We start from the raw sequence: 27,687 nt of genomic DNA, 5'->3' as shown, positions 1-27,687 counted from the left end.
ACCCCTTCATTGTCAAAGAAGACCGATGAGAAGTGAAAACATTCTCTATTTTATGTGTAGATGGGCTGAGCAGTTCTTTTACTCTTCTTCATGGTTCCTAGCCATCTTAACCTATAAGTTAAAGGAAGCAGAATTTTAATATCAGCTGGGTAGGTTAGAAAACTGGATTACTGTGTGTTCAGTTGAAGAAGTAAAGCTTCTTAGGGGCTTGTCTTGTTCACCTTTGTTCCCCATCCTCCGTCCCCCTATGGGCCAGTCACAGAGCCCTGATGTTGGAAAGCACTTAGTAATTATATTGTGTTGGCTTAGACTGAATTGATTCGAGAAAAATTTTAGCTTCTGCCTCTCATTAAATTTGACTTGAGTGATTTTTTTTCCCCTCTCAGCAGAGTTTTATGCTTATTTTTCAGATGCTCTGTTTCTCTTTTGGCATGGGTCCTAAAATGGGAGTTAGTAAGAGCAACATAAACTCCCAGAATTCTCTATTTCATTTTGTCACAATTCATTCTGGGATCGTACGTAAGAAATGGGGCAGTCGAGTTTATTTTGGAACAAGGATCAGGGCTGTCTATCCAGGCTCAGGATGACAGGATGAGGCATATAACCAAAAGGGGGGATTTGGCAGGCAGCCAGCCCCATTCCACACAGTCTCCCCCAGAATCTCATATGAATATATTATTCTGTCAACACATACTTGTCTACATATATTACATGTATCTTTCTTTATTATCCCATTTTCCTTCTAATTTTGAAGGCTCCTGTCTACCCCAGAAATCTACAAAACTCATAGAAGCATATTAAATGCACACACTAAAATCTTAATGGACTTGGGTAGACAGAACTTTCAACCCACTCAGACCATGGCACAAACACCCTGGGTAGAATTTCACATCTCTGCTAACTAAAGTTATCAAGAGCATGAAATTTGATAAGTTAGCACTCCAGTGCCTGGGTAGGACATGAAGAGTTTTGAGGCAGGTAGCATCATGTTAAACGGCCTCTCTGTTTGGGGAAATTTTTTCTCTCTGTCTATCTGGGTTGGGAAGATCTTCTGGAGAAGGAGATGACAACCTGCTCTAGTAATCTGTCCTGGAAAATACCGTGGACAGAGAAGCCTGGCGGACTACTGTCCACGGGGTCGCGAAGAGTCAGACACGACTGAGCAACTGAGCACACATCAGAATGACGTGCCTCATGAAATTCCAGAATTCTCTGGCTTCCTCTCTTTCAGGTGAACGGCATTGACCTTCGTGGAGCGTCGCATGAACAGGCTGCTGCGGCACTGAAGGGGGCTGGACAGACGGTGACGATTATAGCACAATATCAACCCGAAGGTCAGTGAGAACTCAAACTTACAACGTTCTGATGCGTTTCTGTGTGAATGGGTGACCACATTTCTGATCACTGATATTAACTAGTTACTACCAACAAGATTTTTTAAAAACAATCTATGGTGAAAAATTGGTGGTTCATGTCCAAAGAACATGAGGTCTTGTTACTCTTAATCTTCCAAGGAAAAAAATCTAATAGTTTATAAAGGCCTGTTTGCAAATACAAATTCAAACAAATAACAACTAGCATCAACTTTCTTTCATTTACAGTCACCTGGTATACACTTTTGGTCAGCAATGGATACTATAAAAACAATTAAGATTTAGGAAGCAAGGGGAGAGATCTTAGCTATAGAAATAGACCATGATCAGTAGACTATTTTCTCTCCTGTGGCAATGACTTATTTTTATTAATACTAACATGGTTTTTGGATGTCCTTGATGTGGAATTTTATTTTATTTTATTTTTGCCTTTTCTGCCATACTTTCCCTTGTTTTGGAATACATCACTATAAACCCTGAGACTTGGTGAGATATCTTGAGTTGAATTAGCCGACTAAGACTTGATAAAATATTCTAAATTGGATTAGCAAACTCTGTTTATTTTAATTTGTTTCAACATTTGTTTCTATGATCAGAATGAGGTTCAGTGAGACAATTGGGATGTTACCTATTGTGGAGTTGATTTCTTAGCAAATTAGCAAGTGTATATATATATATATATATATATATAAGTTTCTCTTTTGTTAATGAAATATAGTTACATATATCACTGTGGACTAGACTTTGTACAGAAAAACAGAGGAATATGGTTCTGTCCTCAAGAAACGTATTGAACTGTTTTTGGTTCACGTGGCTAGCAGAGAGGAGAATTTAACAGGTGAACATGAAAATACAAGGTGCATTCAAGAAAGAGCCTTTGTGCATGTGGGTATGAAGCGGCTTATTTGGCCTTTTCAAATGATTATTTCTTAGCATCAATTGTTCTATTGATGTTTGGAAGACTGAGGTTTGTGTCTTTCCTGTGACATCTCAGATTTTACCATTAATGGTGGCCAACCACATGTTTTACAAGAGAATAAAGAAAATTGAATTATGCATTTTGATATGTTACTTTCATTTTGCCTGACTTTAGAATTTGCAATTAAGTTATACCCCCACAAAAAAAGTATTGATTGCTTTCTTCTATTGGCCTAACACAAATATGACCAGAAAGCCACCTGGGAAAAGGTGGAAGATGGAAGATAGTATCACCAAGGAAACGTGTTAGACAGTTTAGGCAGTTTTGAGAAGTTTTTCTACTTCTTAAAATTTAGTAGCTATGTCTTCTAATAGGAATAAACAACTCCAAAGTAAAACAGCTCCATTGTAAAACAGAAAATGAAAAGATCTGGGCTAACGCAATTTGATGAACAAATTCTACTTCATATAGATTAAGAACTTGTTTGTGAGATTCTTCCATTTTACTGATAGCTGTTTTCTTTGTCTCAAACTGTATGATCTGACACAAGACATAAATATCCCTGAAAATTCTCATCTCAATTCTTCAGACTGATAAGATGGTCCAAACTATAGTTACACCAATTAGAAACTCTTGATGGTGAAGACAGTCATTCAAATAACCTTGAACAGAATGATTCCAAGCTTTAAAAGGTACAGTAAAGGATAAGCATGTCCTAGTTCTATCAGCATAAATCTTCATCCTAAGCTTCCTTACAGCTTGGTTTCCTTTAAGCAATAAACTCACTTTGGATACTGTGCCTGTTCAAAACATGTCTTATAAATCACATAAATCGATTTTTAAAGTGCTTCTAAAGAAATCTGCAAATAACAACAACAAGCTTAGTATTTCAAAATGCCAAAGTACAAATCAAATTCACCGAATGACTTGCCTATTTTAATAGTCTAACTGCATTCTAATTTGTCACGGTTTTAAATCAGTTGGAAATGTGGTAATGCAACAATAAGCAATCATTTTTCCTCCCTTTGCAAATTTAATGGGTAACTGAACCTTAATTTAACTATTTTTTGAAATGGAAAACTAATTGGGTTGTTGTTCAGGTCAGCTAGGGACATCTAAATTATACAACATATTTAAGAAATAATGAACAATTTAACTTTAAAATAACAATCGAAAAGAAGAATGAGATGAAAAAAAGAATGCCATGGGATTCCATTAGGAAATTCTCACCAAGTCCCCTTTATTTGCATCAGTATTGCAAGGTATCCGTGCTAAGACTGATTTTATTGACATCTTTGTGATACAGTCAAGAATCAGGCTTTCAGGGAATATGTTTTTCACTTACATTCAAGTCATTTTATCAGGAAAATTCTAGATGCCTTGCTTAATATTAGTAGATATTCAGAAAATTCCACCTTTACCCCCATCCCAGTTCTTTGTTTTTAAGGAAATTTTTTTTAACTTATTCAGGAGAAAAGACTTAGATACATTTAATAGAGATCAGTTCCTGATGACAGATAACTAAAACTGTATGGTCATGGTACCATCTCTAAGAATTATGGAATGTCATGGAAGGAATAAACCTGAAGGAACCAGACCAGCACAAGAGTACTTCATGAAAACGGGGAAATGGAAACAGACTTTGAAAAAATGGGTGGGGATTCTATTCCAGAGAGCAGGGAGAAAAAATACCTACCTAAGACTGTGAGATCAAAATGTTGCAGACACCAAAACTTCTATTTTGTTTGTAGATGAATTTTTCAGTATTGTACATATAACTGGTATTTCTTACAAAGTTGTTGAACTAATGAAGAAAAGTTTGCCATTCTTCAGTACTTGAGTTTTCACTTGACAGTATTTGAAGATTGAAGGGCTTCATTTTTGCTACTTTTATTTTTTCATTTTTGCTTCAAAGCAGAAAATGTGCTAAACAAGTGTGTTATGCAAAATATAAAACCATTTCAACTGCATATTTCATAGTACTTAGCACAGTTTTTTAAATAATGATAAATAATTTATAATTATCATAACATAGCAGTTAATGTCTTCCTTGGCAATTTTCGCTGCACAGAGTAAGGCCAAAGTTGTTATACTGACTTTTGCTTAAAATGAGCTTGGTCCCAGTTGTGTGAATTACTCTATCATCGTCAATATTATTCAATATCTAGTTCTAGGTGGTAGAATTAAAGCCAAATTTAAAGAGTCACATACAATGTTTTCTTCCGGTGGTATCACTGTGTTCATTTCTACCACCTTTCTTTTTATCCAATTTGTATCACATGCTTGCTTTGAAATTAGCATGTATTACCGTAATAATAATCATCCTTTTTTTTTAAAAGGATCACATATCTGATACTTCAGAAAAAATTTTACTTAAGCAATATGAGAAATTAATTCTTATAAAAATTTGTTACCTATATACAATTAATGAAATTACTCCAACATTACTTGGAAAAAAGAAACATAATGCCCCCTACCACCCTACACACAACACAGACACACACACACATTTCCTTACCCTTCTCTGTCGTCTTCCTCATTGCTTTCAGAATCACCATTCTAAACGATACCACCCCAAGATGCCTGTACGCAACTCCTTGCCTTTCACAATATAATCCCAGCCGATCTCCATGCCCTCTTCCCCCACTGCCACTACCCAGCATCATCCTTTTTCACTGTTCCCCTGCTTCACAGGACTGCTCCATGTCCCTGACCTAGGTCCTGAACTGTAATGTTTATGGGCCTTTGCTCCTGTGGGTTTCTCTGCCTGGAATTCCCTCTTCTCCTCTTCGACCGGTAGTATTCCTGCTCATCCTGAAGGCACTCAGATGCCAGTTCCATTACAAAGCCATCTTTAGTCTGCTGAATCAGTGTTGATTTTCTCTGAGCTCTTGTTGGTTTTCTCTTTCTCTGAGTTCCCTAGACTTACATTCAGACACCTGGTATGTCCCTTGTGGAACTTGCAAATTTCTCCACTCAAGGGAGCTTCTGGAGGGCAAGGAACCTTCTACCACTCATTTTATCTCCCATGTTAATATGCTCAGTATGAATTTGACTATGCTTTATTAAAGAGGTATCAAATGTGTCTCCACTTGTTTTAAAAGTATAATATCTTTAGTGTGTTGGAAAATATTATAACAGATGTTTAAGAAATATTTGCAGAGTGCATATTGAATGAATGTCCTGCGCTTTTGATATTAAACGCAGCAATGGTAAATGAATCCCTAGACTGGACGTTTGGTGTTGATTCTGTTTTTAGGTGGTGCTTTTTGGTTTTTTGTTACTAAACATTTAGCAACCCTAGTGGATAAACTCTCTTTATCCTGTACTGCAGAAAATCTACAGCTGTTGGTCTGTAATATAGAACAAAGAAAAGATAATTAAAGCACTCACATTTTTTAGAGCTTGGTAACACAACTTTAACACCATTGATGAATGAAAGAGGCGTTGATTACAACCTAATTATACATTTGTCACAAAGAGTCTAATATAGCATTCCCCTGGGTCAGATTGGGGCAAACCTTTATAGCATTTATTGCCTTCTCACTGATATAATAGCACCTATATTTAGTGTGAGGTTACTGACTGAGGTTGAAATAATAAACCACCAGATATTCACTAGGAAAATCAAATGAACAATATAAATTGTTGGATAAAGCACAAAGTAGAGACAACTAATTGCCAAGCTCTTCCCATGAAAGCCATCAATATCCTCCTGTCTTTAATTTGGCTACTCAGAGCATTGCTGTGGACATTACAAGGGCTTCAGAACAGTCTGAAAGTAGTAAGAAGGAAGTCAGTGGTAGTCCCCACCAGTGAGCAGGGACTTCAGTAGCCAGTAGCCTGATTTCCTCAACCTTTTATTCTTTAATAGAATAATCTGAGTTCCTAGAGGAAAATCCCAAAGAACAGAGTTGATCATTGCCTGGACACTCATAAATGTGGTCTGGTTTATGGGACTGTGGCAGAGTGGTCATATTCATTCAGTTAATAGATTTTTTTTTTTTTTTTTGCTGAACACTTACTATGCCTCAGTCAACATTCTTGGAAAATGATATATCAGTGAACCAAAGTTGCCCTTTCAAATAAATATAAAATTTTTCAGAAGGTGATAAGTAGTATAAATAAATAGAAAGAAGAGTAAGGCTGATAGTGACAGAGAGATATATGGTGGGTAGGGAAGGTCTTCTTGCGATCAAGGTATTACTGCAGAGACTAAAAGAAGTGATGAAATGAGCCATATAGGAAGCTGGGGGAAGAGAGGAGTTATTTTTGAGTCTTGGTCTACTGACTATGATCTGTGAACCAGCAGCTAGATAGAAACTGAGAGCTTGTTAGGAAGGCACAATCTTGAGTTGCAACCCAAGCTAACTAAATCAGAATCTGCACTTTATCGAGATCCATAGGTTATTAGTGTACATACACTAGACTGTGAGAAGCACTGCTCTAGAATACCTAGGGACTCTGCAAAAATTGCCACTTGACACTATTGGGTGGGACTCCTACCAGGAGTACTGGGCAAAGTCACATAAGGAGACATCACAAGGTGTGATTTCTGACATGTGTCACTCAATGGTAGGTCATATCTCAGTGGTTTTACTAGAAACAGATCAAGCTTCAGGGGGTGTAAGAAGTTCATGTGTCACCTCTATTTTGCCTATCCCTACCTTCTAAATACAGATTATCAACCTAGTTCCTAAATCTTGCTAGAACTCCTCAGCCAGTGACACAGTGAACCTGTTCAGGCTTCATTCTTTTGCATCATGGCCTCTCCTGCAAGTGAGCTAAAGAAGCACTGAGTTGGGATCAGGGAAGATTGAACCCCATCCTAATGGATGGCTTGGTGAACCAAAAATTCATTCAGCCATCACTATAAATTTTCTTTGAGTGACTTACTATTTTTAAAATAGAAATTAATTTAAATAATCTTTTTTACTTCTTTTAAATTATGTAGCTAATTCAGGGGGTGCAGGGAAGTATATATTCCTTTTTAGCATGAAGTGAAACTCTGATCTTCAGAGTAACCACTCTGAATTAAGTCTCCAAGCTTAAACCAGAATTGGAAACTATAGTGCATTTCTCTGTAGGATCAAACAAATGATGAAAACTTGAAAGTAATAGGCAATTTAACCTTGGAGGAATATTGGCAACTTCTACACCTTAGGGTTCTCAGAAAGAGTATTTGCAACATTCAAGAAGTTTACTTGCAGTGTAAGCTACATTTCTTTATTTAAACCAGTGTCTACGTAGATTTATGCATATGAATGAGCAGCTGTGGCATATCAAAATATTTTCTCAGTGCAAATAACTGCATCTTAAATGCCCAGGCAAGATTCATAAGGTCCAGCTGTGGGTCTTGATCAGAAATTGCACCAGCATCATCAGGAAAAATTCAAGATGAGCTTTAGAGTGAAAATTACTGCGCAGGATTCTTGACTTCAATGAGGCCAGTATTCTGATACCAACCCTAACTCCAGCTGTGTGACCCTGTGGTAGTTATTCATCTTTATGAGTCTCAGTTTTCTTATCTACAAAAAGGAAAAGTTAGGATGGGTAAGGTATTTATCAGAATAACTCTTCAGTTATTACATTCTAGATTTTAAAAAATGACCTTGGGTGATATAGAAGCATAAATTCCATTACTTGAATATTTTGTCACTAACATAACACCTTTTTCCTTTACATTGTTTGCATGATTTAAGAAGAAATGAATGCACAGTCTAGCTAACTTGATGCATTCTGTGTGGTTTAACCAGAATCCTTGAGAAACAGAAATTAAGAGTTGGAGGAATCCTTTAATACTACCTTATCCAGTTTCTTCGTGTCACAGACAGGGGAGCTGAAGCTTAGTCAGCTTCTAGATAAGAAAGCAGTTCAGTAACTTAAAAGCTGTCATAGCTACTAAGGCTGAGCAGCTAGTAAATTCCTTAATTCTTTTAATCCCTATAATAGCTCATGAGGACAGATGGCTTAAATAGCCCAAGGAATCATCGGATAAGCCATCATGATCAAAAGGACATAAAAGAATTTTTAAAAAGTTCTCATGGCATCTCAGGGATTTCTCATGTACACAACTTTCCTTTCTGGTTTACTGTTGTTAATTGCTATTGTTCATGTATCACAGTTAAATTAGGTATATATATGTGTGTGTGTGTGTATTAAAAGTATAAACAATTATTGTTAATTTTAAAAATAACCACCAATTTGGAAATATTGATAGTTCAATAAATAGATCAACTATATTATGGTTTTCCTCTTTCTCACCCTAAATTCTTCCTGGAGCCCCCTTTATCCATCCATCCATCTTTCCATCATCAATCAGTTCATCCTTAGTGATAGTCTATTGCCACATATCCGATTTCTCCAAATGTGTTACATGAAATCTGTTTTCGTTAATCTGGTTGGTATGTTCTAATTTTTACCAAAATATTAGGAAATGAAACTTCATATGACTCTAGAATTTGTACTGCTTAGCCATGTCTTTCTCTTCAACTCTTTCTCATATACATATACATCCACTAATGGATACTACTACCTCCTGCAACTGGAAATCTCCCAGGATGTTTCCTCAATGCATCCTTTTTCTAGCCTTCTCCTAGTTGCTTTCATTTTCTCCTTAGCCTTCATCTAACACATAGGACTATAAAATATGACCAAAAAGATGATTCCTGGAAATTGAGTCTACAGATTCACCAGAAGGTTCTCTCCAGATACTTTAATGATTAACGATGCTGAATCCCTCTCTCTGTCCATACCCCAGTTTGGACCTAGAGAAATGTAATGATGACAAAGGGAGATACCATTTTTTACTCTTAGAAAACTCTCTTGACCTCATTCTCTACCTTGGGAATACAATATCCTAAAATAATTTCAAAGGGATTAAAAATATTTACAAAGATAATTATATTTTATGCCTACTCCCACTGTATCATCCCTCTTCCCATTGCCATAGCAACTCTCATTCCATAATTAAATATATCAACCCTTTTGTATATCATCTATATAATGATTTTATATGATTTTGCAGATCCCTTGGCATCTGGTAACATAAAGCATTCACTCCTTAGTACTGAAAGAGACTAAGTATATATATCCTTGTGCTGGAGACATTTTGACAACCCAGAAACATCTCTAAGATCCTTATTCATCTTTAGAAACATCCAGCTTGAATACATAGAAATGAAGAGTCTTAATCCCATTCTTCAGTATACAAATAATGCAAAGTGCACACAAATCATTGTTAGATAACCCTTCCATTTCAGGATGTTAGATAACTGTCTCCACAGAGATGAAAAGAAGAATACAAACCAAGACAGATTTAAAATACTTACTAACTTAACTCCATCAAAAGGGATGTAAATCAAAACAGATTTAAAATACCTCCTAACTTAAATCAGTGTTCTGGGCTCCCATCTAGTTCACCCCCACATCTTTTCTACTATCCCCTTATTTAAGCTGGTCCTCAAATATAAAAATACAGCTTTCTTCTCCTTCCCCTGACTCTGCACCCAATGCTTTATTGACCACGTTTAAGCCACATTGCTCTTCTGAACATTGATTCTCTTAGTGTACTCTTAGAGAGAGTACACTAAGCCAGATCAAACCCAGACAAACAAAAAACTAGAGAGAGGGCTAAGAAGGGAGCATCTCCCCCAAATCATATTTTCTTTACTCTCAAGGATGAGTAGGCATGCGTTTGTCATGCCTTAATCTTGTTAATTAAGATGGTTAGAGAGATTATTTTTAAGACTCTTTCCAGCTGACATTCTGTAAAAGTTAGTTTACTGTGTCTTCTAATTAAAACTTGTTATCTAAGAATAATTACAAGCAGGTAATTTCTAAATGTTCTCTTATTCCACATATTTTAAAACATGGATATCCTGCTTTCATTCACTTGTGGGAAGGGGAAAGATCTGTATCTGTGGAAATTCCTCTTTCTGTGTTTAATAGGATTTGAACCCTCCAATAACAGTTTTAAGTGTAATTCAAGTGGAAGCATTTATTGCTTGTGGGGGCTTTCAAGATGAACAACTTATTGTACATGGTCTCTTTGTTTATAGACTCATTGTAGCCTAAATCTTGTCCACTTAATAAATTAAATTATAATTACCAAGCCTACAAATACATTTATTGAGGTTGATAGAAAGTAATATGAAAAAAAAAATCAATTTCAGGAAATCAAGTGCACAGAAAGCTGAAATAGGATGTCTTAAATTCTCAGAATCACAAGTGATAGCAACTTCAGCATGGAACAAAAAAGGAGCCTAGGAAATACAAAGTATCCATCTTTAATGTGCTCTATAGGTTCCTAATCCAAATAGGATTCCTGGTAGGCTCATTGACTAAGTCTGTAGAAGGCAAAAGTATCCAAATTGTGCTTTGGTTCAAAATAATCTTCTCTTATTCCCTCTTTCCATTTCCTCATATTCATGTTTCCACTGCTAAGGATAATTTGCTTTCTTAATAAAGAACAGCTGATGCATTACAAAAATTAAGGAATAACAAGATAAAAATTCATTCATCCAGTTTTTATTCAGCTAATGTTTATTAAATGCTTCTGATGAGTGACACACTGCCCTGAATGCTAGAGCTAGAATGATGAGCAAAACAGACATGGCCCTTTCCCTAATGTACCTACAGAGGCCAAGTAAAATCACACTAGTGATTATATTACTATTATATTAGCTTATTATACAAGCTAATAAGGTGGTCACTTTAGAAAAAGAGAAGAACTTGGATCTAGACTCTTAGAGTCTAGAAACTCAAGTATATCCTTAGAGTACAGTGTGTGTGTGCATGCTAAGTCACTTCAGTTGTATCTGACTCTTTGTGACCCCATGGACTGTAGCCCTCCAGGCTCCTCTATCCATGGGAGTCTCAGGCAAGAATACTGGAGTAAGTTGCCGTGCCCTCCTCCCGGGATCTTCCTGACCCAGGGATCAAACCCACCTCTCTTATGTCCCCTGCACTGGCAGACAATTTCTTGACAACTAGCACCACCTGGGAAGCCCTAGAGTACACTAAGCCAGATCAAACCCAGACAAACAAAAAACTAGAGAGAGGGCTAAGAAGGGAGCATCTCCCCCAAATCATATTTTCTTTACTCTCAAGGATGAGTAGGCATGCGTTTGTCACAGCAGAGCGAGGAAGCAGTCATAAGGAAGAGGAGGGAAAGGTGTGCAAGCCCCTCTGGAAAGGAGACGGTGGTGCGACGGAGGGGCTGAAAGCAAACTGGAGAAAATGGGAGCAACTCTGTGCACAGGAAGCTGGAAGCGGCGACGGGGTGGGTACAGGCACGAAGGACTGGCTTAAGTGTTTGGTTCTTTCTCCTGGAAACAGTCGTGTTGAAAGGTTTTAAGCTAGAGGTTGGCAGAATCCGATTTGCTTTTCAAAAGGATGAATCTGGCTGCTGAATAGAGAACAACCAAAGAGCTCCAGGGGCTGGGGAAGGGCCAGTCCAGGTGAAAAGCATTCACCAAGGGGGTGGGATCAGCTGAAGAAAAGGTGGAAAGAAGTAGGCAGACTAGGGGTAAAGTGAAAGTGAAAGTGACGTCACTCAGTCATGTCTGACTCTCTGCGACTCCATGGACTGTAGCCCACCAGGTTCCTCCATCCATGGGATTTTCCAGGCAAGAATACTGGAGTGGGTTGCCATTTCCTTCTCCAGGAGATCTTCCAGACCCAAGGATCAAACCCTGGTCTCCTGCATTGCAGGCAGATGCTTTACCCTCTGAGCCACGAGGGAAGCCCCAAGGGGGTAAAGTAAGGGACAAAACCAACTGACATACATAAGGGCTTACTAAAATACATGAATGCATCCTTTTATTAAAATATGGCAAAACGTTTTTTCCTACAATTTGCTTTTTTCACCAAGCAATACTATACATATATTTAAGACATATTTTCTATTAGTAGCTAAAGTACTTACTCATTCCATGTTTTTATAGCTGCAAAGAATTCTACTGTAGAGAGTGTCATGATTTATTTAACCAGTCCCATATTGGTGGGCATTTGATCATTTTAATCTTCTGATATCACAAACAATGTAGCAATGGCGTATCCTCTACTTCTTTGTCTCAGTTGGCTTAGCAGTGGGAAAGCATTTTTGACTAGTTACAAGATGAGTAAACCCCTCAAGAAAAAGCATATTTTATTCATTGTTATATCCCTGGTCCCTAGCACAGTGCCTAGCTCATAGTAGGCATTTAATAAATGTAGACCAAACAAAAAAATAAATGATGCCAATGAATTAATGTATCTATTTTACATAAACCATTCACTTTTTAATTTCAACTAAAGTATAAGAAAATATTGATGAGAGAAAAAGGAAGATAATTGCAGAAAGAGAATAATTAAAACTAGCCTTTATGGAGCACTCACTATGTACGTGTGTGTGTGTGTGTGTTCAGTCACTTAGTGGTGTCCAACTCTTTGTGACCCCATGGACTATAGCCACCATGCTCCTCTGTCCATGAGATTTTCCTGGCAAGAATACTGGAGTGGGTTGCCATTTCCTCCTCCAAGGGATCTTCTCCACCCAGGGATCGAACCCACGTCTCCTGCACTTCCTGCATTACAGGCAGATTCTTTACCATTGAGCCACTGAGGAAACCAAAAATCTCTGTATATGTTAACTTCTTTAAACTTCTCAAGAACCTATGAGATCATTTCTATCGCCTTTTCATTTGCTCATTTACAACTGAGGATGCAGAAACTCAGAAAGTGTGAGTGGTTCTCCCAAGGTGAGACAGCTAACCAGTAGAGTAAAACCAAGATTCAGACTCAGTCAGAAAGATTCCAAGACAACCACTACACTAGATTGCTTGTCATAGGAGAGAGGAAGAGGAGCCAGATTCACATGGTGATAAAAGGGTCGGAGAGAAAAATCACAAGGGATGGAGAATCCAAAGAAGGGAAAATGCCATATACCCAGAGAGAGAAAGGAGAGAGGAAGAGAGGGGGAAAAGATAAGCCAGATGGGGAAACAGAGATGGGAGTGTTCAGGTCAGGCAGGGCCCACATGTTGCTGGGATTGTAAAGTTTAGAAACCAGATGTGACAGAACAGAGACAAGCAGGATTGTCTTGGAGTAGACGCTGGCCAGGGAGCAGATCCAGGATTAAAAAAAAAAAAAAATTACTCTCTCTTTTTTAAATTTGTTGTTGCTATTTGCAGGATATTGGAGATTCGGACCTGTGATTCAGTTCTGACAAATGGCCCCAGAATGGCATAAAGGCAGGCAGAGGGCTCACCACTTACTACCTGTGAGGACTTAAGTGATTGACGGCCTTTCTGAGCCTGGAGTTTTTCACCTATTACAAAGCAATGATCATATTTACTTCCCAGAGTTGCTGGAAGAATTGAAGGAAATGGATGTGGAATATCTACAAAGTAGACGGCCATCATAAATGACAGCTAAGATCACAGCCCTCAACAGCAGGCTCATTATAGTAAACACTATGCCCTCTCCTCTAACCAGAGCTTGGCACTGTGCTTAGAGTTATCCCTAAGAGGACCAGAGCCTCCCAGAATATGGGAAGCATTAGTGACTAAGAGTTTCTACTGAGAAATCAAATAGATAGGGTTCAAATTCTAACTCTACCATTAGCAGCTGTGTGCTCTCGGACAATTTAATTTACCTCTTGGAATATCATTCTTTATCTGTAAAATGGGGATTCACACCCGTGACACAGGATGATTTTGAGAATTAAGGAATCCAAAGCATGTAAAATGCTAAGCACAGTTCCTGACAAATAACACATCTTCAGTTCAGTTCAGTTCAGTTCAGTTGCTCAGTTGTGTCTGACTCTTTGCAACCCCATGAATCACAGCACTCCAGGCCTCCCTGTCCATCGCCAACTCCCGGAGTTGACTCAAACTCACACCCATTGAGTCGGTGATGCCATCCAGCCATCTCATCCTCTATCGTCCCCTCCTCCTCCTGCCCCCAATCCCTCCCAGCATCAGGGTCTTTTCCAATGAGTCAACTCTTCGCATGAGGTGGCCAAAGTACTGGAGTTTCAGCTTCAGCATCAGTCCTTCCAATGAACACCTAGGACTGATCTCCTTTAGGATGGACTGGTTGGATCTCCTTGCAGTCCAAGGGACTCTTGAGTCTTCTCCAACACCACAGTTCAAAAGCATCAATTTTTCGGCACTCAGCTTTCTTCACAGTCCAACTCTCACATCCATACATGACCACTGGAAAAACCATAGCCTTGACCAGACGGACCTTTGTTGGCATAGTAATGTCTCTGCTTTTTAATATGCTATCTAGGTTGGTCATAACTTTCCTTCCAAGGAGTAAGCGTCTTTTAATTTCATGGCTGCAGTCACCATCTGCAGTGATTTTGGAGCCCCAAAAATAAAGTCTCTCACTGTTACCACTGTTTCCCCATCTATTTCCCATGAGGTGATGGGACCAGATGCCATGATCTTAGTTTTCTGAATGTTAAGCTTTAAACCAACTTTTTCACTCTGCTCTTTCACTTTCATCAAGAGGCTCTTTAGTTTTTCTTCACTCTCTGCCATAAGGGTGGTATCATCTGTATATCTGAGGTTATTGATATTTCTCCCAACAATCTTGATTCCAGCTTGTGCTTCTTCCAGCCCAGCATTTCTCATGATGTACTCTGCATGTAAGTTAAATAAGCAGGGTGACAATATACAGCCTTGACATACTCCTTTTCCTATTTGGAACCAGTCTGTTGTTCCATGTCCAGTTCTAACTGTTGCTTCCTGACCTGCATACAGGTTTCTCAAGAGGCAGGTCAGGTGGTCTTGTATTCCTATCTCTTTCACAATTTTCCACAGTTTATTGTGATCCACACAGTCAAAGGCTTTGGCATAATCAACAAAGCAGAAATAGATGTTTTTCTGGAACTCTCTTGCTTTTTCGATGATCCAGCGGATATTGGCAATTTGATCTCTGGTTCCTCTGCCTTTTCTAAAACCAGCTTGAACATCTGGAAGTTCTCGGTTCATGTATTGCTGAAGCCTGGCTGGGAGAATTTTGAGCATTACTTTATTAGTGTGAGAAATGAGTGCAATTGTGCAGTAGTTTGAGCATTCTTTGGGATTGCCTTTCTTAGGGATTGGAATGAAAACTGACCTTTTCCAGTCTGTGGCCACTGCTGAGTTCTCCAAATTTGCTGGCATATTGAGTGTAGCACTTTCACAGCATCATCTTTCAGGATTTGAAATAGCTCAACTGGAATTCCATCACATCCACTAGCTTTGTTCGTAGTGATACTTTCTAAGGCCCACTTGACTTCACATTCCAGGATGTCTGGCTCTAGGTCAGTGATCACACCATTGTGATTATCTGGGTCGGGAAGACCTTTTTTGTATAGTTCTTCTGTGTATTCTTGCCACCTCTTTTTAATATCTTCTGCTTCTGTTAGGTCCATACAATTTCTGTCCTTTATCGAACCCATCTTTGCCTGAAATGTTCCCTTGATATCTCTAATTTTCTTGAAGAGATCTCTAGTCTTTCCCATTCTGTTGTTTTCCTCTATTGCTTTGCACTGATCACTGAGGAAGGCTTTCTTATCTCTCCTGCCTATTCTTTGGAACTCTGCATTCAAATGGGAATATCTTTCCTTTTCTCCTTTGCCTTTCACTTCTCTTCTTCTCACAGCTATTTGTAAGGCTGCCTCAGACAACCATTTTGCCTTTTTGCATTTCTTTTTCATGGGGATGGTCTTGATCCCTGTCTCCTGTACAATGTCACAAACCTCCGTCCATAACACATCTTCAGTAAGTGCTAATTCTCATTATTATTACAAGTATCAGAAAGCCTATAATGTGGTTATTATGCACAGAGAGAAGCAGACCTAGAGGGGAAAGAAACTTGAGAAAACTCTTGGGAGACTGTAGAGACAAGCTTTTTGAGAGATTTCTTCAAGTAATAGAACCAATGTGGAAATAAATGGGAGTGTCCAAATGCTCTCTGAAGACTCCTAGAGTCCAGTGAAGGAATTGCAGGAGCAGGGGTCAGGGAATATGGGAGGAGACAGCTGAGTCCTGGCCTCACTCCCACTCCAACTAGAGCAGCTTTCTTTGCTTTTCATATTTGGTCTTGGACACATGAAGGATTATGCCACCAAAAACCAGTTTTAAGCTGTTTTAGCAGAAGGTGAGAACGGCTGTTTAAATTAAGGTGCATATGTTTGTGTGGTCAGAACCAAAAACAGCTGTAAATTCAGTTAATTTTCCACCGGAATATAAACGCCATGAAAGCATCAAGTTTTATCTGTTTTAACCACTGCTGTGTCCCCAAGGCCTAGAATCATGCCTGGCACACAGTAGGAGGTCAATAAATATTTATAGAATGAATGAATGAACTAAACAAATTGTTCATGCCTTGCAGTTTCTCTTGAACCTCAGGTGGCAGAGCAAATTCATCCCCACTGAAAAGCATTTTAGGAGTCATGATAGTTAACTAAAGTTCCCAAATATTGATTTTGCTTGCTGAAAAAGTAGTCGATCTATGAGAGTAGGTTATGTGTTCCCTAGATTGATTCTGGCATCATTGCTGAACAGGCTGCCAAAATCAGATACTCTCAGTTTTACTTTCGTTGCTTGTTGTGTGAAAACAAAAAATTAAACAAACCAAATACTTTTTTCCCAGTGAACCGAATGGTAACTTTGTACCTTTCTGTAAGTCTTAGAAACATTGAATAAAATCTAAAATATTAACTAGCACCAGTATGAGACTTTACAGTTTTTCACCTGATACACAGAACAACTCCAAGAGGTGAATAGATAAGTGATATTATCATCGTTCTAATTCATGGATAAGGAAAGTGAAGGTCAGGGAAGTAATGTGACTGGTCCAAGGTCATGCGAGTAAGTGCTGTGGGTTGAACTTGCACCCAGATCCTCTGACTATATTTCTTGTGCTTCATGGCAGTGGTGTGTGGGCTCAGTCGTGTCCAACTCTTTGTGACCCCATGGACTGTAGCCCGCCAGTCTCCTCTGTCCTTGGAATTTTCCAGGCAAGAATACTGGAGTGGGTTGCCATTTCCTTCTCCAGGGGATCTTCCCCACCCAGGGATCAAAGTTTCATCTCCTGTACTGGATTCTTTCCCAGGTGAATTCTTTACCACTGGTGCCACCTGGGAAGTCCCTTGTGCTTCATACTGTTCTTCAAATGTTCTTTAGCATTATACTGTTTCATAATTCTTCTATCACGATAAGGATAGTTGAATCAATCTAGAATGATCAGGCTTTCCATAAGTTTGCTAAATAAACATATTTTGGGAAAACTTATTTATATGTTTTTAGTGGGTGAATGTTTGATGATGAATGGTATATCATTTTAAGCTTATTTTTCAATGGTAGTATAATTACATGAGTTCAAAAATCAAAATAATATTAAAACTTATATGCTGAGAAGTCTTGTTTCCATTTCATCTCCATCGACCTCATTTCTTTTTGCCCTTACAGGCAGCCATGTAATTAATGAGTAACTTATCCAAGTGTAAATTGAAACTAAGAGCAGAGAGGAATAGCAGTAAGTCTTATTTGCAGTGTTTCAAAGGAGGAAAAAAATGTTTAATAGGAGAATGCTTAACAGTCTAGAGAATCAACGAATAAAAAATTGTTATTTCTTAGTTGGGTTACCATTTACATCTGCTGCTCATACATTAAGATATTTTTCTCAAGTCAGAAATACTTTTATAAATGTTACATTTTCTTTCAATGTGACTATCATAATACTTAATATACAGTGTCAATTGTCAGGGGATCATAATTTCTAAAAGAAATCTTCATGCAATTGTTCTTCATTAAGTGGTATGATTTTTTTCTGGAAAAATTTGGAACTTAATATCCTCAAATGGGGTCACTGGAGTCCAAAGGGATCTTAAATCAGGGTTAAAATCAACCCATGCTCTTGGAAATATGTGCAAGAGTTACCTAGTTTCATATAATAGACATTTTCATATAAAGATATTTAATAATCTTTATTATGGGATAGTGAATATATAAATTCCTCTTTGTTTAAGGTCACTCAGAAGAGTCTTTATAAGTGATTGATTTCTTTGTAATATAAATAATCACAGCCTATCTTATTCCAAATTTTTAATATTTATATTTTCTTTTAGATACTTAAATTTCTTAAAAATAGGTATCATTCATTGTGGAAGACTCTTCTAGGAAGCAAAAAGAGGAATGTTAAGAGTTTCAGTGATAATTCTCAGCTATTGTGACTTAGCAGTGAGCAGCAAAAACACAAAGGATATTTTTAAAGAAACACAATTACCCATAAAATTGCAGACAAATAGTTGCTTTGAGTAACTATTAGTGAGAAATAATGAAAGTAGAGTGTCTACACAATCATTATCAAAACACAGTCCAAAGAAATAAAGATGTGAAGATGGCTGGGGTTGGGAGGAGGGTAGCAGGGAAGACATGCTGATAAAATAATGAGGAAAATCAAATGTTCTCAACCTGGATAGTTCTATTTACAGTTAGGAACACATTTCCCCCTCTTTCTAGTAGATTCAACAGAAAACATTTTTAATAGTCTTCTGACAAATGCATATTTCATCTTCTAATTGGAAGCAAAAAAAGTAGATTTTCTTGTTAATCTTTTATTTGATCATTTGTGGTTGTTGGAGATATTGAAATATTATACAATGCATTATTGTAGGGTTTTCCCCTCCAAGCTGTTAAATTTCTCACAACTTGTGTTTCCTCATTGCAATTCTATGTTTGTCTTTCCTAATTATAAACCTCAAAAAAGAAGATTACAGACAGCTTGAGACTATAGAACAAGATATAAAGAAGATGCATTATAATATCTGAATATAAAATACAATCTATTTATTTTATAAAATGAGAGTTGGTCTTCAGAATAAAACTTAAATTCACATATTGAGCCTTATGTTTTCATCTTCTGTGACTTAGCAATTATTACTCTCTCTGCCCAGAATTTCCTTCTTCCTTTTTCTACTTGACATATTCTTCTTCTTTCGAAAAGTGAGCTACAGATCATCACCTCCAGGAAGGCATCCTGGCCTTCACTCCATCCCCAATAGAGTAACACTGCTTCCTACATGCTTTCTCAGTTCCTATCACACTTTGTTTCCTCACCTATTCCTCACTTTTTTTTTTATTCCTCACTTCTTTAGAAAGGTAAAAAGTCCATGATCATACAACTAATATAGGACATGTTTGTACATTTGATAGCACTTCTCCTCAAAGCCTCATTAAACATGCCTGGTCTTAAAATCTGCAAAGCTCCATTGTACTGCTAAGCCCTCGGGCTTTAGAACTCCCCTTTGCTCTAAGAGGGCACTTTCCTTAAATCTGGCAAGATGTTGCTTAATAAAATGCACACCAAGTGTCTGAGCAATTGAAGGAAGAGAGTAGTATTATGGTTTAAAACTGGATATAAAAAGAAAGCAGATTACCACTGAAGTGAGGATTTCTGCATGTCATTTGATTTAAATGGAACTATGATTAGGAAGAGAAAAAAGACATCGGAAAGGCCATGAAAAGAAAAATGGTAGCAATTTTGAATTTCAACTAAATGGATAAAATCTGGGGCATCACAAATGGAAATACTTTCTAAAGCTCTCAACACTAAAGCATTTAACCTAAAAAGTATAGATGCCATAGGAAATTATATCTAACCTCCAAGGGGCAACATGTTATGTTGATAATGAATTCTATTTGAATAAAATGACATCAAATATATAAAAATATGTTGCTAAGATAATGAACAGCTGAACTTTAGGCAGCAGCAAAACAAAGACATATGAAACAGAAAAAAAATCATCAGAATCAGAAAAAAACCAGAAAAGGATGAATTTTATTGTCAGAAAATATATATTATCAATCTAGCCACAAACATGAGATTACAGACACAATGAGTTTAATTACTGAACTGCTGGAAATTCAATATTTAGAAGAAAATGAAACTTTTTATAGAGACAGAAAGATGTTTGAGGACAGAGCAGAAGTCAAAGACAGTGCTTCTGATACTTTCTAGCTTCATGATTTTGAGAAAACTACTAAGCCTCTCTAATTCTCTCATCTGTGAAAAGGAGTTGATAATATCTTCTTCACAAGGTAATTTTGATGAGCAAGTCTTAATTAGAACGCCTGGGACTTCCCCGGTGATTCAATGGTTAAAGAATCCACCTGCCAATGCAGGGGACACAGGTTCAATCCCTGGTCCAGGAAGATCCCACATGCCGAGAGGCAGTTAAGCCAGGGTGCCACAACTACTGAGCCCATGAGCTGCAACGATCAAGACCCAGCACAGCCAAAAAATAAATTTAAAAAAATCTTTTTAAAGAATCTAATCTTAATAGTAAAAAAAACAAAATGAAACAAAAAACTCCTGGCTCCTAGAAAGTGCTCAGTAAATGTTAAGATAATGAAAGAAAATGCTGCAAAATGCTTATAGTGCCAGACACTATTCTAAGTGCTTTACATACATGTAACCCATAAAGCAAGTCCTTGAGATAGAGGCTATGATTGCCCCCATTTTAGAGATAAGAAACTAAGGCACAGAAAGGCTAAATAACTTGTTTGAGATCACACAGCAGGGTAGTGCTGGAGCTCCAGTGTCCCTGTTCTTAACCATCCCAGCATGTTATTATTACATATTCATACTAAGATGATAGCCTGCTTCAATTTCTCCATAACACTACATATAATTATCTCTTTTTCTTTTTTTTTGCTAATGGTCTTCCTTCTCCTATTTGAAAATAAGTTCCATGAGAGCAAGAATTTAGACTGCTTTATTAGACTGCTTTATTTATCTTCAGCACCTAGAATACTGTTAGGCACAAAATAGGTATTCAATAAAATTACTTATGGTATGTTGAACCATAATTGTATATACTATTGATAAGGAAGAATGTTGAGGTACTTCCCCGGTGGTCCAGTGGTTAAGACTCTGTGCTTCCAATGCAAGGGGCATGGGTTCAATGATATACATATCTGATTCTGATTTACATATCAGATTCTAAGAGATTATAATATGCAAAATCATTGCTAGTAATGAATCAGAAACACTCCCCAACATTAACAATGACAGTTTGTTTACAAAAGATCGCCTGGGCAACATGCAAACCACATATGTTTTCCCCCAGCTGTTGATAACAGAATTAAAGACAGGCACACAGTCTCATTTTTTCTCATTTTCCAAACTGATAAGAAGAAGGAACACAGTAGAACCCAGCTTTGCCAGGGATCACAAACAAGAAATACCAGTCACAAATAGTCTGACCTCATAACTCACTATAAAAGAAAGCATTCAGTGAAATATCCCCAAATTAATCTTACTCATATTGTTTATAAGAAGAAAAGATGATGACAGCATTCACCAGCATCCGAGCTGCCCAGCAAAGAACAATGTCAAGGAAGGAAAGTGGACATTATATGCTGCCAAGTGCCCTCAAGATTCCACCACATGGGGCTGCTTTTCATTTATTATCCACACCAGGCAAGAACACCTGATCTCTTCATTGTTGTATTTGAGTCATGATTCTGATGCGTTTGCTTTCCATGGTGGGGCCAGGCCGTGCTTTCCTACAGTAATACATGCATATGTCTCCTTTGTTCCAGCCCTTTGCTCCACACGGGGAACAAGGGCTCCCCACCCTCAAAGGCTGAAAACAGGAGGTCTGTTTGACTACCGTATTTGCCTGAAGTGTCTGTCTGCGTGCTGTGCCATGCCCGTGCTCAGCTGTGTCCGACTCTTCTCGACTCTTTGGACTGTAGCCAGGCTCCCCTGTCCATGGGATCTCCCAGGCAAGGATACTGGAGTGGGTTGCCATTTCCTCCTCCAGGGGATCTTCCTGAGCCAGGGATCTTCTACATCTTCCGTGTCTCCTGCATTGCAGGCAGATTCTTTAACTGCCGAGCCACTGGGGAAGCCCAAAATAAATTCCTACAGGTGAAAATATATGCAGCCTTACGTACTGGATCCTAACCCTTATTTGGGAAACTTTTAATCTCTCCGTTAGAACTGAAGGCATGTTGTTAGTGGCGCACACCAGGGCCCAAATTTGAGCTTCTGTGCACAGACAGTTCTGTGATTTCTGTTCAAAAGTAAGCCCAAATTCAAAGACTTTTCCTCTCTGGACATAAAATAACAATGGAAGGCCCAGCACTTTAAAATCTAAATAATGTAGTAATAACATGGAATTTAAAAAGATTAATCTCTTCTTTAAGATAGAAACTATCAGGAGAATAAACAAAGCAAATCTGCTACCTCTTAAGTGTTTCAATTAATTCTTCTATTTAATGAGAATCTAGAAGGAAAAAAAAAAAAAAGGATTTGCTGTAGATTTTGTGTTATTTTCCGTCCCAGAAATCTGAGAGAAAATGAAGACATTTTAAAGACTATCTTAAACATGCTGACAAAAGACAAAGGTTGACATGTAACTATGAACATTTCCTTAGAGCTTTCTTTAGGCTACATTTTTACAACATTAGAGACCAAAGAAGAAAAAAAAAAGGAACAAAGAAAGTCAACACATTTTCCCCAACATTAGTTCTTTCCAGCCTAGAAAAGGGGCATGGGAGAGGGAGATGTCATTTTAATACTATAATGGAACAGACAATTTGCGGTAGAGTTTTGAATGATCTTTCCAGAAACCTGGATCATGCCCAAGTCAGATCCAGGACATATACCTTCCTATATGCCAGCACCCACAGGGCAGGGCTGCTAGCCTAACTTCTGCAGTCTGAGAGCTGACTTTGCCTCTCCCCGAGGCTGGGATAGACTGCAGACATCTGGCCTCAAAGGAGCTATGATTACAGTGGCTGAAATGTTTAGAGAACACCTGCTAGGTGAATAAAGAGGCGTTGTAGTGGAGGGGTCAAAGCACAGATTCTGGAGCCAGACTCACCGTGCTCTAATTCTAAATCTGTCTGTTTTTAGCTATGAGACCTTGGGCAAGTTCCTTACCCTCTTGTGCACAAGTATCCTCTATTAGTAAAATGGAGTTAATAATAGTAGCTATTGTATAGGATTATTATGAAGAGGAAATGAGTTAGTATTTGGAAGGCTCTTAGAATAGTGCCTTGAAGATAGTAAGTCCCAAGTATTGATAGAGAGATAGAGGGACCCCCAACCAACCTCCAGATCAAGGTAAGGTCCATGACATTAGACTTGACCTCCCTTATACACTCTTCTAGGGCAACTGGCATTTGCTATTTAATTTCTGTTCAGCACTACTCATTCGCGTTGTTTTGATCTAATTTTGCCTGCCCACGTGTGGTCACTGACACAACAACCATATATTACTGAATATCTATTATGCATCAGCACTCTCCAGGTCCAAAAACTGGGGGTGGCAGAGCAACAAACTACTCCCTCAGCCATAACCCACGCCACCGTGACCCCTACTCTGAGTTTCCCAGCTCTGTCTGGTAGCAAATGCCTACCTATGCCTCTGGTCATGTGACAGCATCATGAGGATTTTGGATAAACTGGTGTGAGGTGCTCTCCTGTTCATTTAGAAATGGCCTTTCCCCCACTGGTGGCTCAGACAGTAGAGAATCCACCTGCCATGTGAGAGACCCGGGTCTGACTCCTGGGTCGGGACGATCCCCTCGAGGAAGGCCTAGCAACCCACTCCAGTATTCTCGCCCAGAGGACACCGTGGACAGAAGAGCCTGGCGGGCTACAGTCCATGGGGTCACAAAGAGTCAGACACGACTGAGGGAAGTTTCTTCCTTCTTACTCCTAAACAACTCCTATACAGGAAGGAACCCACCGAAAGAGTTTTTCAGAGACTGTTGCTCAGACCCTTAGTCATATTGGCTTACCTCCTGATCTAAATGCCCTGGACTAGATGCAATGCTTGTTTTATAAATGGAAGTATGTCACATGGTATATTACATATTTCCATTTTATAAATGGAAATCTCAGAATTTGAGATCTGGCATGGAATTGACACTCAATATTTTAAAACGAGTTATTAATACGAGTGAACTAGAGAGAGGAAGACTATCACTCTGTAGGAGGTCAATGAGCCTGACTAGAGAGAAATTTGAAAGTAAGAATTGGGATGTGGAACTGGCCTAATACCCATGTTAAGAACTTAATCCTTTCCACTTGGGATAAGGGCTTCCCAGGTGACTCAGTGATAAAGAATCCACTTGCCCATGCAGGAGATTCAGTTTTGATCCCTGGGTCTGGAAAGATCCCCTGGAGGAGGGCATGGCAACCCATTCCAGGATTCCTGCCTAGAGAATCCCATGGACAGAGGAACCTGGAGGACTACAGTCCATGGAGTCGGAAAAGTGTCAGACACAACTTAGTGTAAACAACAAACACCAACTTGGGACAATGAGGAACATTCCAAAGGTTTTAAAAGACTCCAGTACATTCTATGTAGTACTGAAGATACTTCAGTCGTGTCCCCAACAGAGGGTTGGGGGAAGACCAGAGATAAGTAGACAGGTTAGCAAGCTGCTACAGTTGTCTAGCAAAGAGACTGTGCCCATGGACATGGAGACTGGATTTGTAACTGATTTATTTGGAAAAGGTTTTTTAGGATAGATGGAGATGGTAAGGTTAGAGAAGAGAATGAACTGGCATTGAACTGAAATCTAGAAAAAAGAAGGAGCATGGGTTTGGAATTTGGGTCTCAGCTTTTGCACTTTTGCACCTATAAGACTTGGGTCATTCAACCTCTTTGAACTTCAATTTTGTCAGCTGTTGATCATGAGAATTATAGCTGGGCTTTTCAAATTTGGTGTTCTGTTCTTTTTCATATAGCTTAAACCTGGAGACAGTTTCTACTTGTTAGGTACAGTGATTTTAACGAACTGGGCGTGTCCACATGCTCCTGTCCTGAACACGTAAACTTCAGAAACTTTCAAGAAGGTCCCAATTGATATTGCCCAGCCAAAGCATTTAAGGGTATTGACTTTGTTTATTAAGCAATTCAAAAAAAGCCAACCACCCCCCCCCCAAAAAAAAAAAATTCCGCTGTCAATGCCTTTTTGTTTATGGCAGTAAATAGAAACTTCCTAAGTAGAAAAAGTCAGTATGCCCTCTCTGCCCTTCAAAAATCATAGACCAAGCTTGGTGTCATCCATGCTGGGATGATTTAATAGACCATCTATAGGAACTTCAAGACTCCTTTTCTGATGCCCTACTTGTGGGTTTTTGGGATCTGGGACAGAGCTAAACTGAGCTGGTAATTATTATCAGTGTTGTAATTACTGATTTGGGCCTTCTTTATAGAACCGTCCCTAGTGAAGAACAGCAGGTTGGCTGGTCCACTTCAACTGCTGGTATAAATTTTATTGCTGAGATGTTTATGCATTTTAAATAAACACAAAGCCCTCCAGAGTCCTCTGTGTGTGTGTGTGTCACTTGCTCAGTCATATCCAACTCTTTGCAAGCCCATGGACTGCATGTAACCCACCAGGCTTCTCTGTCCATGGAATTTTCCAGGCAAGAATACTGGAGTGTGCTGCCATTCCCTTCTCCAAGGGATCTTCCCAACCCAGGGATCGAACTGGAGTCTCCCTCATTGCCGGCAGATTCTTTACCATCTAAGCCATGGGAAGCCCAAATATTCTATACTTTGGAGCGAGAGGGACCTCTCTAAGAGAGGAAAGTTACTTTTCAAAGAAATATGTGGAGTGGCAGGACGTGAGTGTAACTAGTTGGACAATGAATTCAGGGAGAACCCACTGAAAATTGAAGTCCTACTACCAAAAATCAATAAAAACAGCCAGAATCAAAGGGATTTACTGAAGTTTCCAAGGTCACAGTTGTGTTAATTAAAAAGCCTAGGGGGCTGAGTGAATTTTGAAAAGAGCTTTTAGATGCCCCCGTCTGATTGCTGTTCTCCCGCTGTTCACCGTGGGTGCTTGCACTCTCCAGCCCCAAGCCTGTGCAGGTACACAATCCTTGATTTGGAACGTGCCCTCTGCCTCTCAGCCACCCACTTCTCACCAATTAGTTTCTGATCACCTCATCCAACCTGTCCTCCAAAAACAGTTCTTCCTCAGTAAAGCTTCACAGTTACTGTCTTTCTGTCTTTGGAACCATCATTGTACTTTACAGATACTTGTGACTTTTTACTTCGTGTCTTAGTAATTTATACACTTCTTTTTCTCTCCTTTAAGGCAGAATCTTTCTAGTTCATCTTTATGAATCTTTAAATATTCAAGGCATAGCTACTGAATAAATGAATGAGGCAATCAATTAACCACTTAATCCATCAATGAAAATAAATGAACTTATCCTTTGAAGTGTACTTTGTGGCAATTGAAAGCATCTTTTTTTATGGCTTCTTCTCCATCAGAAGGTCGGCACTCGCATCCATAAAGATGTTATGTTGCAAAATAATAAACAGCCTAAGACATTATATAAATGGTACAACTGAAATATTGTGAGTAAAGAAGAGAAAAATATAATCAAAATAAGAGTATATAATCCTATGCTTCCTTCCAAGCATAGGAAGTAGGCTTGGAACTGTGATAATTTTTTAGTTATTTTTAAGTGCTCACTATAGGCCAATCATGGGGCTAGGCAGATTACCTGCATTGTTTTATATAATCTTCATAACAAGCCTGTGAAGTACATACTTACATTTTCTCCATTCTACGGATTAGGAAACAGACTTGAAGAGACAAGTAATCTCTCCCATCTCACCAGCCATTAAGTGGGAGAGCTGGGCTTCATATGTGACTTATGCATGGCTTCATCTATGCTATACCATGCTCTGGAATCCAGTATGATTTGAATAAATGTGACTAGATAGAGTAGGAGGGCACAGCCTGAGCCCAGATCTGCAATGGTGTGAAATGAGAACCTGCCTGGTAAACTTAAGGATCAAGGACTTTGGCCCACAAGTAGACTGGCCAGGGAAGTGCATATCTGTGTGGGTAATAAATTATGATGTATGTGATATTGGGGTTTATAATAAGAAATATAAATTTGGTCTTCATCCCCATATCTGGCATTGCTGTTGTTTAGTTGCTAAGCTGTGTCTGACTCTTTGAGACCCCCATGGACTGTGTAGCCCACCAGGCTCCTTTGTCTATAGGATTTCCCAGGCAAGAGTACTGGAGTGGGTTACCATTTCCTTCTCCAGGGGATTTCCAACCCAGGGATCAAACCTACTTTGATAGGTTTGATCCATCTCCTGCTTTGGCAGGCATGTTCTTTTTATTATGATGATGATGATGATTGGTCTTCATTACCGCACACTGACTGGCTTTCTTTAGTTGCAGCAAGCAGGGTTGTAGTCCAAGGTCTTCTCATTGCGCTGGCTTTCTGCAGAGCAGACTCTAGGTGCATAGGCTTCAGTAGTTGCAGACATGGGCTCAGTAGTTATGGCACATGGGTTAGTTGCTTCTCAGAATGTGGGATATTCGGGGGCCAGGAATTGAACCCCTGTCC

At 38.7% G+C, this 27,687-nt stretch overlaps 1 protein-coding gene across 33 annotated transcripts in view; it reads left to right on the top strand.

The window, feature by feature from the left end:
- DLG2 (discs large MAGUK scaffold protein 2) overlaps positions 1-27,687 on the top strand; it is a 2,231,561-nt gene that overhangs the window by 1,889,002 nt on the left and 314,872 nt on the right. For all 33 annotated transcript variants that reach the window (XM_043918879.1, XM_043918871.1, XM_043918860.1 and 30 more), the window contains one exon: positions 1,232-1,334. In XM_043918879.1, the coding sequence (XP_043774814.1) occupies positions 1,232-1,334 (103 nt within the window). The remainder of the gene's footprint in view (positions 1-1,231; positions 1,335-27,687) is intronic.

Source organism: Cervus elaphus, chromosome 2 (assembly GCF_910594005.1).
Source record: "Cervus elaphus chromosome 2, mCerEla1.1, whole genome shotgun sequence".
NCBI classification, from domain to species: domain Eukaryota; kingdom Metazoa; phylum Chordata; class Mammalia; order Artiodactyla; family Cervidae; genus Cervus; species Cervus elaphus.
The sequence above is the reverse complement of the archived record's forward strand: the minus strand, read 5'-3'. Positions and strand labels throughout refer to the sequence as shown.